We start from the raw sequence: 15,975 nt of genomic DNA on the forward strand, positions 1-15,975 counted from the left end.
TGCTAAAGTTCAATTTGACATAAATGTATAATCTCAGATTCCATATAAGTTTATGCAATTAGAATATATATTTCCCTGAATTAAGTCTGAAGTTCTAGAATTGAAGCATTCATCACAAACTATAAAAAATGTCAAATGCAGCATTAAGGATATAGAAGATGAAAATGTTAAATATGAAAGAAACACTGAAGCTAACAATATTGAATAAATCTGGGTGCTAATTTTTAAAAATTCATCCATAACTGTTTCATAACACACATTTTCCATGAATTTTCTGAAGCCTCCTCATTGCATGGAGTTCATCCTCTCCATTCCCAATCTTTTTTTCAGTGAATGGAGTGCATTAAGATTGACTCTATTTTTAGTTCCTACACATTAGAGAGAACAGTGGATGCTTGCTCTCTGATTTAGATTTATTTTTCTTGTTTAACTGAATAGACAACAAGCTTCATCAATGTACCAGTAATAAGTTTAACTCATCAAGAAATTATATTTTCAATTTTAGGAAAGTCACTGAATTCTGTTGTGTATTTTGTTTGTATACTGAATCTCACTTTGCATGTACCCCTAATCAAAATCTCAAACTGTTGAAATCTTTACTTAATATATGCTAAACTGATCTTCTGTATATAAAGAGAATTGAAAATGAATCTTGATGTGAATGGAAGGGGGGAGCGAGAAGGAAAGGGGAGGGTTGCGGGTGGGAGGGAAGTTATGGGGGGGGGAAGCCATTGTAATCCATAAGCTGTACTTTGGAAATTTATATTCATTAAATAAAAGTTAAAAAAAATCTCCCTAATGGCATCTGAGCAGTGGCTAAGCAATGAAGAATGTGTTTTACTTAAAATATTAGGCACCGCATATACAGTAATTTGAGTTTAGAAAACTTTTGAGTGGAAAAATAGAGTTCTCATATATGCCCTTTCTACCCCCTTATTAGATTTATTCTATTGGCAATACCTCACACAAGTATACAAGCACAAATGATTAGTCAGTGTTGATCCTCATTATTGCCTATGGGACATGGTATCCATTTTGTTCACTCTTGTGTTGTGCAGTCTGTGGATTTGGCAAATTTTTAATGCTACCTAGCTGCCCTGATGGTGTCCTACATAAGCATCCTGAAAGTCACTTGCATTCAAGAAGTATAGGTGTCTGGAGGCATCATTCTGCCCTTGGTGTTTGTGGTGGTGGGAATAAAGAGGTGACTTCCAGCTGGTACTGTCTGTTTAGAGAAAAAAGCTATAAGTACTCAAATAGTTCCAGGTTCTCATGAGAGCATCAACCAAGGTTGTAGGTGCAAAAGCAGATCATTATGGGATTACCAGGGTTAACAGCAATGTGGAAGTTTTTTATGTTTTACAACTAAAGATGAAGTGATTAGAAATGCAGAATGGAAATATCTGAATTCAGGCTGATTACTGGTTGCACACTGATTGAAAACCACATGTCTTAGTGGGCATCTCTGTAAACAGGACTGGTTTGGGGTCCATGTGCTATCAAAGTGATTTGTGGCTGCCCAGAATACTGGCTGAGGGAGGCTGCCCTGTTGCACTTTGGGTCATTATAGTGTGTGATGCTGGAGATTTCTGGTCTGAAAGCTCACTGAAAGCCTCACCTGATGCCCCCCTTCATGCCCTCTGATGCAATTCCGGTACATAATTGCCAAAAGTTCATGGAGTGGTTTATTGACAAAGCCCTTGGACCAAATGTAACTAGCAGGAGTTTCTCCCTTGAGTCTTTGTATCCATGGACTTGGAGGAAATCCTGGCACATGTGGTGAGGAGAATGATTCACAAACATGTTTTTCTTCTTGTGTTTTCCACCAGGACAGAAGACCTGAACTGCAGAGCCTCAGGGCAGAAAAGTATCAGATTCCCCCATGGATGAGTGGACAGCTGGTGGAAAGAAGTCAGATGGAGCAGTATTAAAGTGGCTTGTTTGAAGCAATCACACACACACACACACACACACACACACACTATGTATCCAACTGCATGACCCTGCATGTTCCAGTGCTCTTGATACTGATGTTTCCTTTGATCTTTCTGTTGCTCTTTCTGCAGCTGTATCTCCTTGTGACATGTCAGGATGGTCACGACTGCTATTCCCAGATGGAACAGAGTTTTTACAAGGATGGAGATATTGAGATTGCTGCTTTTTTGCACATTTACACATATGAGGTTCCCATAATCATGAAGAGGTTCATCAAATATCACAGATTCAGATGGTAAGTTCTTCTTGCAATAATCATTTTCCATTTATTTACATATTAGCTACTTGTTTTTCGGTCTGCAAATCTATAGGCAAATATGTTCTGTATGCCTGCCCTGTCCATCTTCTGTCCCTCCTAAAAACTACTGGTAATTGATTTGGGGCATGAAGAAGACATTTCTTTCCGCCTGGCACTGTGGATTGTTCAGGGAAATGTTGTCTCATCAGAGGAGGAAGCAGAGTCTGGTCGGTATCCTCCTGTCCTTCCCTGTCCACTTTCATCAGCCCAGGGGCCTATTGTGCCTCAGTAGCAGATTCTTACAGAACCCATGCGCTGAAATGAATGAACTGAGTTACATGAGCTCTTCCACATGTGCTCATACTCTTTTCTGCTAAGTACTAGATTTGTGGCCATGAGAACACTTCATTTCTTCTATAGTTGTAAAGGAGGAAAGATTCAAAAAGTTTTTTCTATGTAAAAGTAATCTCAGGGCAACACCATTGCACAAATATAGTAATTATATTTTAATGATGAATATACCCATAAGAATTTCAATGGTTATAATCTACTACATTTACAGTGTTTCCCTGATTCTGCCTTTTCTGGGAAAAATAGATTACTTAAGGGGGATTATTCTGTTTTTTTTTTTTTGCCCCTCTTGAAGATCCTTTATTTGTAGCTAAATATAAATGTTTCATATACATATATAGTATATATAAATTATATGCGTGCAGAATATAGTATCTTGTAGGACAGCAGAATTGTTTTTTTCAAACCTGTTTATGAAAGTGCCAATTTTCTAATTGGTTTCTTCTGTAAGGCTATAGGAAGTAGGTTGCAGCTGCATAGAACTTTGGTAGAAGGTAGGTATTAGGACATAGATCATTTCAGTATCATTAAAGCCAATGGATTTGAGAAGTATAGTTGGTGCCACCAAGGTGATGCAACTGATGAAGTATTTTAGGCATTTATCCAAAGATCTCTGCAGAAAAAATCTAATGGATACTAGCTTGGTGTAACAATATTACTTCACATGGATTTTTATAAATTCACCTAATTTAATATGTGCACATGGGGTCCAATTCATGAAATATATATTTATTACTACTAGTAGTATTCCCCATGGTTATGCATGCAGCACATCATTTTAGTGTACCCTTAATGATGGAGACCAGGAGGTAGTGAATTTCCAGTAGTAGGAAAAGAGGCTATGAATAGAGCCCAAGTTCCTCCAAGATGTATGCCATGCAAACTGGAGATCATAATCAAATCTTAGCAAACCCAGGGAAAATATCTGTGTTGATGATACTTGGAAAAACAAGAAATACTGAACTGTCAATAGATTTCGATGCTATACCCTCCAATGTTAGATTCACTAACTTTAGAATATACAACAGTTACTGATAAACTGTTTTTAGAGATAAAGAACACAGCATAAAAGAGATAAACTCTTACAAAGTCCAGTGTGTCAAAGAGCCGTCTAGACATTTTGGTATAAGGCAGCAGCTGGAGAAAGAATTTAGAGGATGTGGAATAATGGAAATGTCATAGTAATGAGGAGAGAAACAGATATATGAAATACAAAACTGAATTTTATTTGATTCATAGCAATGATTTTCAAATTTCCTCATTCTACAAAGTATGAATGACATATTTGGATAGCAAATATGTATGCAAATTATATATACATAAAACACTATATATATAGCTACTGTGTGCATGGTTATAGTATACCTATGTATGGATATATAGAGAGAATACGTATATAATATGCATACATATATACATACTATGTTACAGCAAGGACCAAGAACTGAAAAACTGTCACTTCCTCTGGAGCACACAGTGACCCTTAACAAGCAGTGTACATGACATAGTGTATTCATGAGGAATCAACACACAGAACATCAGAAATAAATACAAGGGGCTCCTCATTTGCATTTTTTGTGAAATGTCAGATCCTAAAAAGTAGAAATGCATCATTTTCTATGCATGGAAGGCTATTTATATTCAAAATTGTAGGAAAACTTGAGTGAAGAAGGCCTGTTTGGAGTAAATACTGATATCACTCATAATGAAATGTAGAAATGCATCATTTCCTTCACATGTAAGGCTATTTATATTCAGTATTGTAGGAAAATGTGAGTGAAGCAGGCCGGTGTGGAGTAAATACTGATATCACTCATAATGATTTACTTTAACATATGTTTAGTGTTCTAAATGCATGACTGGCTTAATTGTAAAGCATCAGGTGCCTCATAGCCCAGTGATTCATGTTCACCCAGGGAGTGTTTCCACCTTCTCTAAAGTGCTCCTCCCTTTTCACTATTTCCCTTCTTTCAAGCTCTGAATTCAATTTTATTTTCTTGGCTTGTGATGCTTGTTGATGGGTAAGTATGATGGGGAAAAGATTTTTCAGGATCAATTACAGACTCCCATCTACCATTCTCAGTACTGTGACATCATCCCTCTTTTTGAACACATAGCCTTCAATTGAGTTATTCTCTTTTGCCTTTACAACCTGCAGCCTTATGATCGTATGACTGCTATTTCAAGAAGCACTTAATGATGTGGTAAGATGAAGAATCATTGTAGTTTGTGGATGTAGGAAACATTTAGAGGCAGTGCTAAAGATGATGTGACTTTCCTTGTCATGCTTTCTTTGACAACTGGAGTGTACTCCTAGGTGTGCATGAACTTTAGAGAGGACATTCCAGAGCCTGTTGTAGCATTTACTTTAGATATCAAATACACACACTTAGAAGAGGTAGCTGTTGCTAGAGATGATGAAAATTGATGAGGTTTGCATCCAAAAATAAGATCATGTTCTTTGGCTACATGGACAACCATGGGATAACATGCCCAAGACATTATGATGTGAAAGCAGATCTTATTTTTCAGAATCATTTAGGCTTGGAAACCAGTAAAAGTTGGTAGCAGCTTTGGTTCTGGTGAGGACGTGTCCTGCAAATACAACAGTTCACACTCTGTACTCAGCAAATCTACACAGATTAGAACATATGAATTTTGGCCATGACCAATCCATCTTTCACAATAATCACAGAATTGATGATAATCTGGATTGGAGGCTTTTCCCTTAAAGATCCTTGTGCATTTCATGCAGGTTTAAGTCCAAAAACTACCAGTATGCTCTGGCCTTGGTTTTTGCTATTGAGGAGATCAACAAAAACCCCCATCTATTACCCAACATGACCTTGGGATTTGGTATCTATAATGTCATGCACAGTCATATAACTGTGATGGAGAACCCCTTCATCTGGCTTGTGGGACTGGAAAAGTACGTTCCTAATTACACATGTAAGAAACAGAGCAAGTCTGTTGCTGTAATATCAGAAAGCAGCATTGCTGTCCAAATGGGGACACTGCTGGAACTCTACAAAATTCCACAGGTGAGTGTGTAGTGAAAAAGTGGGATAAAGTACATCACCTTAGGTGCCTTACTTAGATCCAAAAATTTAAGGGAAAGAGACCTTATACATTTGACACAGTATGTGATCTAAAGAGAATGTGTGCAGAGATTTTGTGGATTAGCCACATTTGTTCTGAAGCAGAGGTGTGGGTGAGTGAAAAGGAGAAATGTTTTTCTCAACCTATGAGTCTAATGATTCATGAACTAGGAAGATCTCATGTAGTGGGAGATGAGAAAAATGAAATATTCTAAAATCTGACTCTTCGATTATCTGCTTAATTTTTTCAGGAATAATATTTTCCACTATGACAATACCCTTACACAGATTTCTTGCCTTTTCCCTTAGCTGACTCTTGGGCCTTTTGAACCTCTTCTGAGTGACAGTGGTCAGTTTCCTTCCCTCTATCAGATGGCACCCAAAGACACTTCTCTGGCCCGTGGCATAGCCTCCTTGATGCTCCACTTTGGGTGGACCTGGGTGGGTTTGGCCATCTCAGACCTCCCAAAAGGTATTAAGTTTATGACTGATTTGAAAGTAGAGTTGCAGAAGAATGGCATCTGTGTAGACTTTGTGGAATTGATCCCAGCCACTGAAGAGACACTTTCTTCATTCCAAAATAGTGCTCATATCCAGATCCTAAAATCATCAGCAAATGTGGTGATTCTTTTCTGTGTCACTGAGTCACTCATAGGCACCAGCTTTCAATCATGGTGGAAGTTAATGATGTGGAAAGTCTGGGTCACCACTTCACAATGGGATTTTGCCAGTACTGAGAAACCTTTCCTGTTCCACTCATTCCATGGGACCCTCATTTTTTCAGACCACCATAGTGAGATCTCTGGTTTCAAAAACTTTCTTCGGACAGCTAACCCTTCCAAGTACCCAGAAGACTCTTACCTCTCCAAATTCTGGTCACTGGCTTTTAATTGCTCAGTTTCTGGGGCATTCTGTAAAACTTTGCAGAACTGTCCACTGAATGCTTCCTTGGAATCCTTGCCTCCGCATCATTTTGATATGACCATGAGTGATGGGAGTTACAACATATACAATGCTGTGTATGCTGTGGCCCACAGTGTACATGAGATGCTTTTACAAGATGTGGAAATGCAGCCAGGGAACAAGGGGGCAAAGGTGGCATTTTCTCCCTGGCAGGTAACTTGGTTTCCATTGTTGACATGTACTCCTGAAGTGATCCCCTTAAGAACTTCTGCAGCTGTTCAATCCAAGTAGCTTGGGAACCTTTCTCCGAAACACAAGATAAAAATGAGCCTCTGCCTGTAATTTGTCATTAGCAAAAGGGCTCCAATGAAAAGTGGGAAGGTAATTTGGGTAAGCATAAATGCTGTGACTTAAAAATATTCTCCAATTCTGTCCATTTAATTTTGACATGTGAAATACATAGACTGTGTTATTCCATTTTCAACTTCAGCAGTATGGCAATTATTTTCAGGTTCAAATGTTACTGAGGAAGTTCTTCTACAATGAACATAAGGGATCTCATATACTTTGCACAGTTCTTTATTCTAGTAACTTTATTACAGATAGTTGTGCTAGGTACACTGAAGGAAAGAGTGTTGGTAGCTTGGAATGCACTGTTGGAAGTGGTCTGAATCTCACAGCTAGATATTTTTGATTCCCCTTGTTTTTATAGAAAAATGAGTGAAATCATACTTACCTTGATGTAGTTCTCATCAGGATTTTTTTTTTTACTTCAATTCATTTGGTGGTCCTAAACAGGTTCTATTGTTTATTTGTGATTACAGACAAAGAGAGGCTTTCTCTAACCTGGGTTTGGTGTGTTATAACTTGGTCAATCTTCATGAGAATATGATGTATTTTTTCAGTTGCACCCGTTTCTGAAGAACCTCCAATTTACCAATCCAGCTGGTGACCTAGTGAATTTGAATCACAAGAGGAATTTGGAAGCTGAATATGACATTCTCAACTTTTGGAATTTTCCATATGGTTTTGGACGTAAGGTTAAAGTAGGACGGTTTTCCCCATACGTTTCACAGAGTGAACAGTTGTCTCTCTCTGAGAATTTGATAGAGTGGGCCACAGGAATTACAGAGGTAAGTAGGACTGATCATAAGATTCACATGACACATTGTTACCCCCCCAACTGCTAAGGGAGTATGTGCAGTATGGCTTATTAAAAAGACACTTAGAGACATTAAACCACTCCACTTCCAATCAAAATACTTTCTTATGTTTTTAGTGTCTGAGAATGTACACACATTTGTTCGTGCAAGTCTTTTGAATCTATTTAAGAAAATCAAATAGAAGGTTGTAATTGTGTCAGAAACAGATGTTTACAGTTTCAGTGAACAGGTTTGCAGGACTTGAAAACCCTCTACTTGGAATTTATGTAATAGTCTGAATTATGACCAACACTCATCTGATTTTCGCTCAGATTCCACACTCGGTATGCAGTGTGAGTTGCAGCCCTGGATTCAGGAAAACCCCTCTGGAGGGAAAGCCTGCCTGTTGTTTTTATTGCACACCTTGTCCTGAGAATGAGATTTCCAATCAGACAGGTAAGTCAGTGCCTGCCTCTTGGAGAAGTTACCACCTGTTTCTTAAATTATCAACTTATCCATGGAAAGAAAATCTGTGGAATATGACTGCTGAGAACAGTCTTCCCCCCTTCAGGTAGAAATTAATCCTTATAATCAATAATAATCCACAAAAGGATAAAACTTTCCGCAATACATTCTGTATTATTTATGAAAGCATACAAAAGACTGAATGTCTCTGGAATGCTGACCATGTTGGAGTTCAGGCTGATATACATATGGTAAAAAATGAATAGAAACCAAGATTGGAGAATATTCACCCCATAAAACAGTGTGGCATTTCTAAGATTTATTGCATGAATCAGAACTATGTTATCACATGTATCATAAAAATTTTTCAGTTTTTGCTTGTGTTGTATGAGTAGTTATTTGTATCATATATTTAGTATCATTCTAATTTTTTGAAACATATTGTTGATAATGAAAGGTTCTGGCAACAGAGTACGGTCCATGGGAGTAGTGTGGTGTATGTGCTAATTCAGTATAGGAAAACTCATGTCTGAGTTCCTTGTGCTTGTACAGGTAAAAATACTTTCACCAAATTCAAGTGCACCATGCTTGGAGTGAGAAAGTGCAACTCTACACAAACTGTGTGTTATATGAAAAACTATGTTAGAAATCATAGAGTATATCATCCTGGGGATAATACCCATCAAATATCATAAATGGGGCTAATCTTAGCCTTTGACAAAAGTCATTGCTGCTCAAAATATAAATCTTCAAGAACCTTCTAATGCTTACATATGTACACACATTTATAAAATTCATATCAAAAGAACTCAAGATGACATACACGGTAATAAGTATGCATAGTGGACCTGGCACTGTGGCACAGTGGGTTTAAGCCCTGTCCTGAAGCACCAGCACCCCATATGGGCACTGGTTCTAGTCCCAACTGATCATCTTCTGATCCAGTTCTCTGCTGTGGCCTGGGATAGCAGTAGAAGATGGCCCAAGTCCTTGGGCCAATGCACACACATGAGAGACTCTGAAGCTGCCTTCAGATCAGCACAGCTCTGGCTGCTGCAGCCATCTGGGGAGTGAACCAGTAGATGGAAGACCTCACTCTGTCTCTACCTCCCTCTGTAATTCTGTCTTTAAAAAAATAAGTATGCATACCAAGGTAGGTCAATGACTGCAAGTTCAGCACAAGCCCTTAAAGGTAAAATGGGGACATTATAAGGAAATTGAAGTAAGTAAAAATTGGAAGAATTTAAAGTTGGTGATAATAAACAAGATTTATGAACCTCAGCAAGATGGAACAGTGTGAACAGTAAGATTACTCTATCTGTGTGTGTGTGTGTGTGTGTGTATACACAAAGAGAGCTGAAGGGGTCTATTTAGATGTAAAAATACTAATATTAGAGCTTATTAATCATTTAATTCTGATACATTGAAAAATATAGAATAAATTCAGATATTCTCAGATAGAAATATTATGAAATATGTTGAGCAATATTTGAAAAATCCAAATATCCTCACAGTTATTAAAATAATTCCCAATACTTGAGTTATGATAAACAATTTTCAGATGAACTCCTTTCTCAACTCCTATAGAGAACAGGAAAAATGGAAAAATTCTGTTTCTTCTATGGGAACATCTCAAGTTGATGGATCAAATACTGCCAGATATTTCAGCAAAATGCAATTGTAAGACACTGTTGTTGAAATAAATTCATACATTTGAAATCTCAAACAATTTAAAACTAACAGTATTTTTTAAATAGGCTACATCATGCCCAAAGAGTTTCATAAAATCTAATTCAGTTTATAGCACATGAAAATTGTAATATTAATTAGCATAACTGAAGAAAAATAGGTAATAAAATCTAAGTGATCTATGAATTGTAAACAAAGAACAAAACCACTCAAACATGACAAAAAGAAGGATCAGCTTTCAATCCTAAAGAATATTTTAGAATGCTACAAAACATGGAAATTATGGCTGAAGATTGGATACAAAGTTGATGAAAGAATGTAACTTCTACAGAAAATTACACAGGAGGTTCGGCTCCACGCATATTTTCAAAAAAGAATGACATTCAACTTACTAAAAAGGAAGATTTAAAAGTGGCATCATTTAAAGTGATATTGGGATGGTGTAATGAAATCAGTGAATTGATAATTGAATTAAGTAGTGCTGGTATACAAAATTGTACAAAGGAGTTAATTTTCCTTACCAATTCTGGAAACCAAAGCTACAAAAGATGGCACTTGTAATGTCTCAAAAGTATGAAATATACAAAGGTAAGACTAACTAAATATTGGAAGAAATCTGCAAGTTGAGACATCAGTCATCAATGGAGCAATATTTTGAAAATAGGAGGGTACAGATAGAGCTGGAGAGAAAATTCATGTTCAAGGATAAAAAGACAGGAAAGTGGAAATATGGAGTAAGTTTCAAGCTGGTCTACAGACTGACTCTGATTACAGGCAGGATCCTAGTGTGTTCTTTGATGAAAACATTCAAGGGTGAAAGCTAATCCAGCTGGTATCAAGTGTACAGCTGTTCCGTGTTTCTCTAGAACCTGACCATTTGCCTTCTAATGGTGGTTTGTTAATCAGTGTTTTCCCCTATCATAACATAATCCAGATTCTACCTTAAAGAGATATGTTTTAGTGAGATCGCTAGGTGATTTCTGTGCAACCCAAATTCACAAAGTATATCTCCCAGTCCATGACATCAATAGAGGGAACCTGGGGCCAGTGCTGTGGTATAGTATGTTAAGCCCCTGGCTGGGATTCTAGCATCCCTGTTGGTCAACAGTTCCAGTCCCAGCTGCTTCACTTCCAATGCAGCTCTCTCCTGATGCTTGGGAAAGCAGCTGAAGATGGCCCAAGTTTCAGAGCTCACACCAATACAGGAAGCCCAGAAGAAGCTCCCAGTTACTGGCTTCAAAACAGATGAGGTCCAGCTATTAATGTCTTTTGGGGTGTGAATCACAGGGGGAAGATCATTCCCCTCCTCTTTTTACCTCTTTCCCTTTCTCCCTCTTTCTCCCTGTCCTACTCTCCTTCTTTCCCTCTCTCTCCATTCTGCTTCTCCTCCTCCTTCTGAAACTCTGACTTTCATGTAAATTATTAATAAATGAATACTCACTAAAACAAAGACTGCAACCATTGGGTGGTTGAATAGGCCATGAGAGTATAGAGGGAATAGCACCATTAAAAGAAGGGCTCATTTCAGGCATGGAAAGCCATGACTCTGCAGTAAAAAATAGACTACATGGAGGATCTCTGTGAGACCTCTGTTGAAAGAAAAGGTCATCAAAAAGGGATGTACTCTTGTCTGAAGTGAGGAGAGAGCAGCCACTTTGCGTATGGCCCTGTCCAAATACCGATGGAGTCTCTGGTCACAAAAGGCTCCCATAGCCTTGGCAGATCATGGCAAGAGCCTCAGGTGATCACTGACATCATACATACATAAACATGTTAATCATTAAAGTAAAAACAGAGGTCACTGTGTACTTAGTCCCTATGTAGGACCTCTGTCCCTAATGAGTTGTACTATGAGAATCAACTGCAAATTTTGTTCCTAAACTGTGCTGTATATGTGGTCTGTGTGTGTGGATACCAACTGTTGAAATCTATGCTTAACATGGAGTTGGTCCTCTGTATTTGAAATCAAACTAAAAATGAACCATAATGAAGAAGTAGATGGTAGAGGAAGAGGAAGAAGGAGGTGTGATGGGAGTGGGAGGGGGAGGGTGGATATAGGGAAAAGAAATCCTATATTCCTAAAGCTGAATGTATGAAAAATGCAATCATTAAATAAAAACTTAAAAATCAAAGGCTGCTGCTTGCTCTTGTTCCAAGTGAGCATGCAGCAGAATGTGCCCTGTATAAGGGCAGAGTAGCCCTCACCACACATGCAACCCTCTGGCACCTTGATCATCAGTTCCCAATCCAAAGAAACAATGAAGAAGGAATTTGTGGTGTTAAAATAACACAGGTTAAGGTATGTTTTTAAAGCACCATGAATAGTTTCAGAGAGTAGCCCTTAGGGCTTTGTTAGGAGAAAAAGAGAATGTACTCATCATTATGTAAGGTACTTAGGAAGATGAACTATTAACACTGGCTAACATGAGGAAGATGGACATAAATAATTGCCAATAATTTTATATGTCATTTTATATGCTGTCTTTCACATCAAATAAGGACTATTTGCCTAAACTAGCTACAATGGGTATTCTAGAAGGTACTTGTGAATCAAGAATAACTGAACTTGGGATGATGTTTATTACATTTCTCACCAGATATGGACCAATGTGTGAACTGTCCAGATCTTCAGTATGCCAACACAGAGCGAGACCAGTGCTTCCACAAAAAAGTGACCTTTCTGTCATTTGAAGATCCCCTGGGGATGACCCTGGTCTGCACAGCTCTGTGCTTTTCTATCCTCACAGTTGTTTTTCTTGGTATCTTTGTGAAGCACCGAGACACTCCCATAGTCAAGGCCAACAATCGTTGTCTCAGCTATATCCTGCTCATTGCCCTCACCTTTTGCTTCCTCTGCTCCTTACTGTTCATTGGTCATCCCAACACAACCACCTGTGTCCTCCAGCAGACCATGTTTGGAGTGGCATTCACCGCAGCTGTTTCCACCATCCTGGCCAAAACTATCACTGTGCTTCTGGCCTTCAAGGTCACTGCCCCAGGGAGAAGGATGAGACACTGGCTGATATCAGGGGTACCTAACTCCATTATTCCCATCTGCTCCCTGATCCAACTGGCTCTCTGTGCCATCTGGCTTGGGACTTCTCCTCCCTTTATTGACACAGATGCACACTCTGAGCATGGCCACATCATCCTGGTGTGCAACAAGGGCTCAGTCACTGCCTTCTACAGTGTCCTGGGCTACCTGGGTTCCTTGGCCCTGGCCAGCTTTACTGTGGCTTTCCTAGCCAGGAATCTGCCTGACACCTTCAATGAAGCCAAATTCCTGACGTTCAGCATGCTGGTGTTTTGCAGTGTCTGGCTGACCTTCCTGCCTGTCTACCACAGCACCAAGGGGAAGGTCATGGTGGCTGTGGAGGTCTTCTCCATCTTGTGCTCCAGTGCGGGGCTCCTGGGCTGCATCTTTGTTCCCAAGTGCTACATTATTCTCTTCAGACCTGAGAAGAATGCTTTGAAAGGATTAAGGGATAGAATAGTTTCCAAGGAAACAGATGTTCTGAAGAATAGCTCTTAAGTCTCTCGCAGTTTCCAATGGTTAGAAACTAAGATTTATAAAACCGATTTTGCATTGTGATGTTATAAAAAAAATTACACAGTGTAACCATATTATGAATGTTTTATGTTTCTCTTAAAATGTATTTGTTCTGAAGCACCAACTCATAGAAAAGAAAGGGAGCGTAGGAAAAACTTTCCATCTGGTGATAGATGTTGAAGATATCTGCTGTGGCCCAGTGCTGGTTCTTGCCAAACCAAGATTATTTCAGTTGTCCATTTGAGTGTCAGCATCTTATGCCATCTTCTACTGCTTTTTTTTGGATCATTAACGGGGAGTAGGATTCCAAGTGGGACAGCCAGGATATAAACTGGCACCCACATAGAATGTCATAATTACAAGTGGTGGTTATATCCACTACACACTCACACTGGTCCCAATCCTCCTCTCTTCAAAAATAATACTGTGTATAAATTCCTTAGCCTGGGTTTCATGTTCACAAACACAAACTGATCTCAGATAAAGGCTCTCCTTGAAACTTTTCATTGCTTTTCATTTCTGTGTTTTCATTGTCACCTGGTGGACATGATAATATACTTATTTTAATAAAATGAGTTACACATTTGCTGTTTCCTAAGATTTATTCATTTGTTTGAAAGGGTTTACACAGAGGAGAGGCAGAGGGAGAGAGGTCTTCCATCTGTTCAGTTCACTTCCTATTAGCCGCATTGGATAGAGCTGCACTGATCTGAAGAAAGGAGCCAGGGGTTCCTGGTACAGGGTCCCAGAGACTTGGGCCATTTTCTGCTGCTTTGCCAGGCCATAGCAGAGAGCTGGATGAGAAATGGAGCAGCAGTTCTCAAACTGGCCCCCATATGGAATGGCGGGGCTTCAGGCCAGGGCGCTAACCTGCTGTTCCACAGCGTCTGCCCCTGTTTGCTGCTTTTATTCATTCATTAGTGTATTTATTCATTCATTATTCATTTACTATTAATGTCAGCTTTATAATAGAGTTGCAATATTTCAGTGTAAATATTAGACATGTTAAATCATTTTCATGTGTATAATGCATTGTCCTGAAACTCTTGTAGTACAACACATTAAGGACAGAGGTCCAGCATGGGGAGCAAGTGCACAGTGACTCCTGTTGTTGATTTAACAACTGACCTCTTAGCTATGAGGTCAGTGATCACCTGAGGCTCTTGACATGAGTTGCCAAGGTTACAGAAGCCTTTTGAGTTCACAAACTCCATCAGTTTTTTATTCAGGGGTATATGCGAAGTGGAAGTTCTATGCTCCCTTCAGCATAAAGTACATCCTTCTTTGATGGCTTTTTCTTTCCACTGGGGTCTCACTCACAGAGATCCTTCATGCAGAACCATTTTTGCCACTATGTCTTGGCTTTCCATGCCTGAAATTCTCTCATCATGTTTTCAGTCAGGCCTCAGGGGCTGATTCTTAGGTCAGAGTGCTGTTTAGGGTGTTTGCATTCTATGAGTCTGCTGTGTGGACTGTTTCCCATGTTGGAACTTTCCCTTCTTTGTAATTCAGTCTATTGTTATTATCAGGCACTTGGTCTTATTTATGTGATCCCTTTGTCTGATGTTCCTATGTATATGATCAAGTCTATACTTAATATGATCACTTTTACACATAAGATGGGAACAGAGCCACCCAGCTAAATGGGATTTGGAGTCCATGGAACATTTTTAGCATCACCATTAGGGGTAGGTCTGTGTGAATGTGTGCTGATCTGTACAGCTCTTCCCTCTTCCATTCCCATTTTTATTTTGAACTGGAATCTATTTTCAATTGATAATACATTTATGATTAATTCTAGGTTAAGTAAGGAGTTTAGCTAATGGTATTAAGTAGAGAAGAAAAAAAGAATGAAGAACTAGATAAAGTGAAATAATAAAGTGTTCCTTGACAGTCAAGCCAAGGGCTGTTCAAGTAATTGCTTCTCATAGTGTCTATTTCACTTCTACAGGTTTCCTTTTAGGTGCTCTGTTAGTTGTCACAAATCAGGGAGAATATAGTGATATTTGTCCCTTTGGGACTGGCTTCTTTCACTAAGTATGATATTTTCCAGATTCATCCATTTAGTTGTAAATGACCAAATTTCATTCTTTGAAACTGCCAATAGTTTTCCATATAGTACATATCCCATAGTTTCTTCCTTTTTTTTGACAGGCAGAGTGGACAGTGAGAGAGACAGAGAAAGGTCTTCCTTTTCCATTGGTTCACCCCCCAATGGCTGCTGCAGCCGGAGCAGTGCGGCTGACGCATGGTGCTGTTCTGAAGACAGGAACCTGGTGCTTCTCCTGGTCTCCCATGTAGTTGCAGGGCCCAAGCACTTAGGCCATCCTGCAGTGTACTCCGGGGCCAACAGCAGAGAGCTGGACTGGAAGAGGAGCAACCAGGACAGAATCCAGTGCCCCAACTGGGACTAGACCCCAAGGTGTTGGCACCGCAGGCAGAGGATTAGCCTAGTGAGCTGTGGCACTGGCTCCAGGCTCCATAGTTTCTTTATCAAGTCTTCAGTTAATGGGCATTTAGGTTGATTCCATATCTTGGCTATTG

At 39.2% G+C, this 15,975-nt stretch overlaps 1 protein-coding gene across 1 annotated transcript; it reads left to right on the plus strand.

Annotated features, from left to right (window-relative positions):
• Window positions 1-1,997: 1,997 nt before the first annotated feature.
• LOC127489053 (vomeronasal type-2 receptor 116-like) lies at window positions 1,998-13,567 on the plus strand. The gene is made up of 6 exons (XM_070067593.1): window positions 1,998-2,230; window positions 5,340-5,625; window positions 5,992-6,798; window positions 7,491-7,718; window positions 8,060-8,183; window positions 12,479-13,567. The coding sequence occupies exons 1-6, from the start codon at window positions 1,998-2,000 to the stop codon at window positions 13,411-13,413; spliced, it is 2,613 nt and encodes an 870-aa protein (XP_069923694.1). The 3' UTR covers window positions 13,414-13,567.
• Window positions 13,568-15,975: the final 2,408 nt, after the last annotated feature.

This window comes from Oryctolagus cuniculus, assembly GCF_964237555.1.
Source record: "Oryctolagus cuniculus chromosome 16 unlocalized genomic scaffold, mOryCun1.1 SUPER_16_unloc_1, whole genome shotgun sequence".
Taxonomy (NCBI): Eukaryota; Metazoa; Chordata; class Mammalia; order Lagomorpha; family Leporidae; genus Oryctolagus; species Oryctolagus cuniculus.

Bases quoted from the DNA above. Each gene is read 5' to 3' on its own strand.
- LOC127489053 (XM_070067593.1), top strand. From the start codon at position 1,998: ATGACCCTGCATGTTCCAGTGCTCTTGATACTGATGTTTCCTTTGATC. The intron at 2,231-5,339 runs GTAAGTTCTTCT...CATTTCATGCAG, and splicing joins AAATATCACAGATTCAGATG to GTTTAAGTCCAAAAACTACC. The intron at 5,626-5,991 runs GTGAGTGTGTAG...CTTTTCCCTTAG, and splicing joins AACTCTACAAAATTCCACAG to CTGACTCTTGGGCCTTTTGA.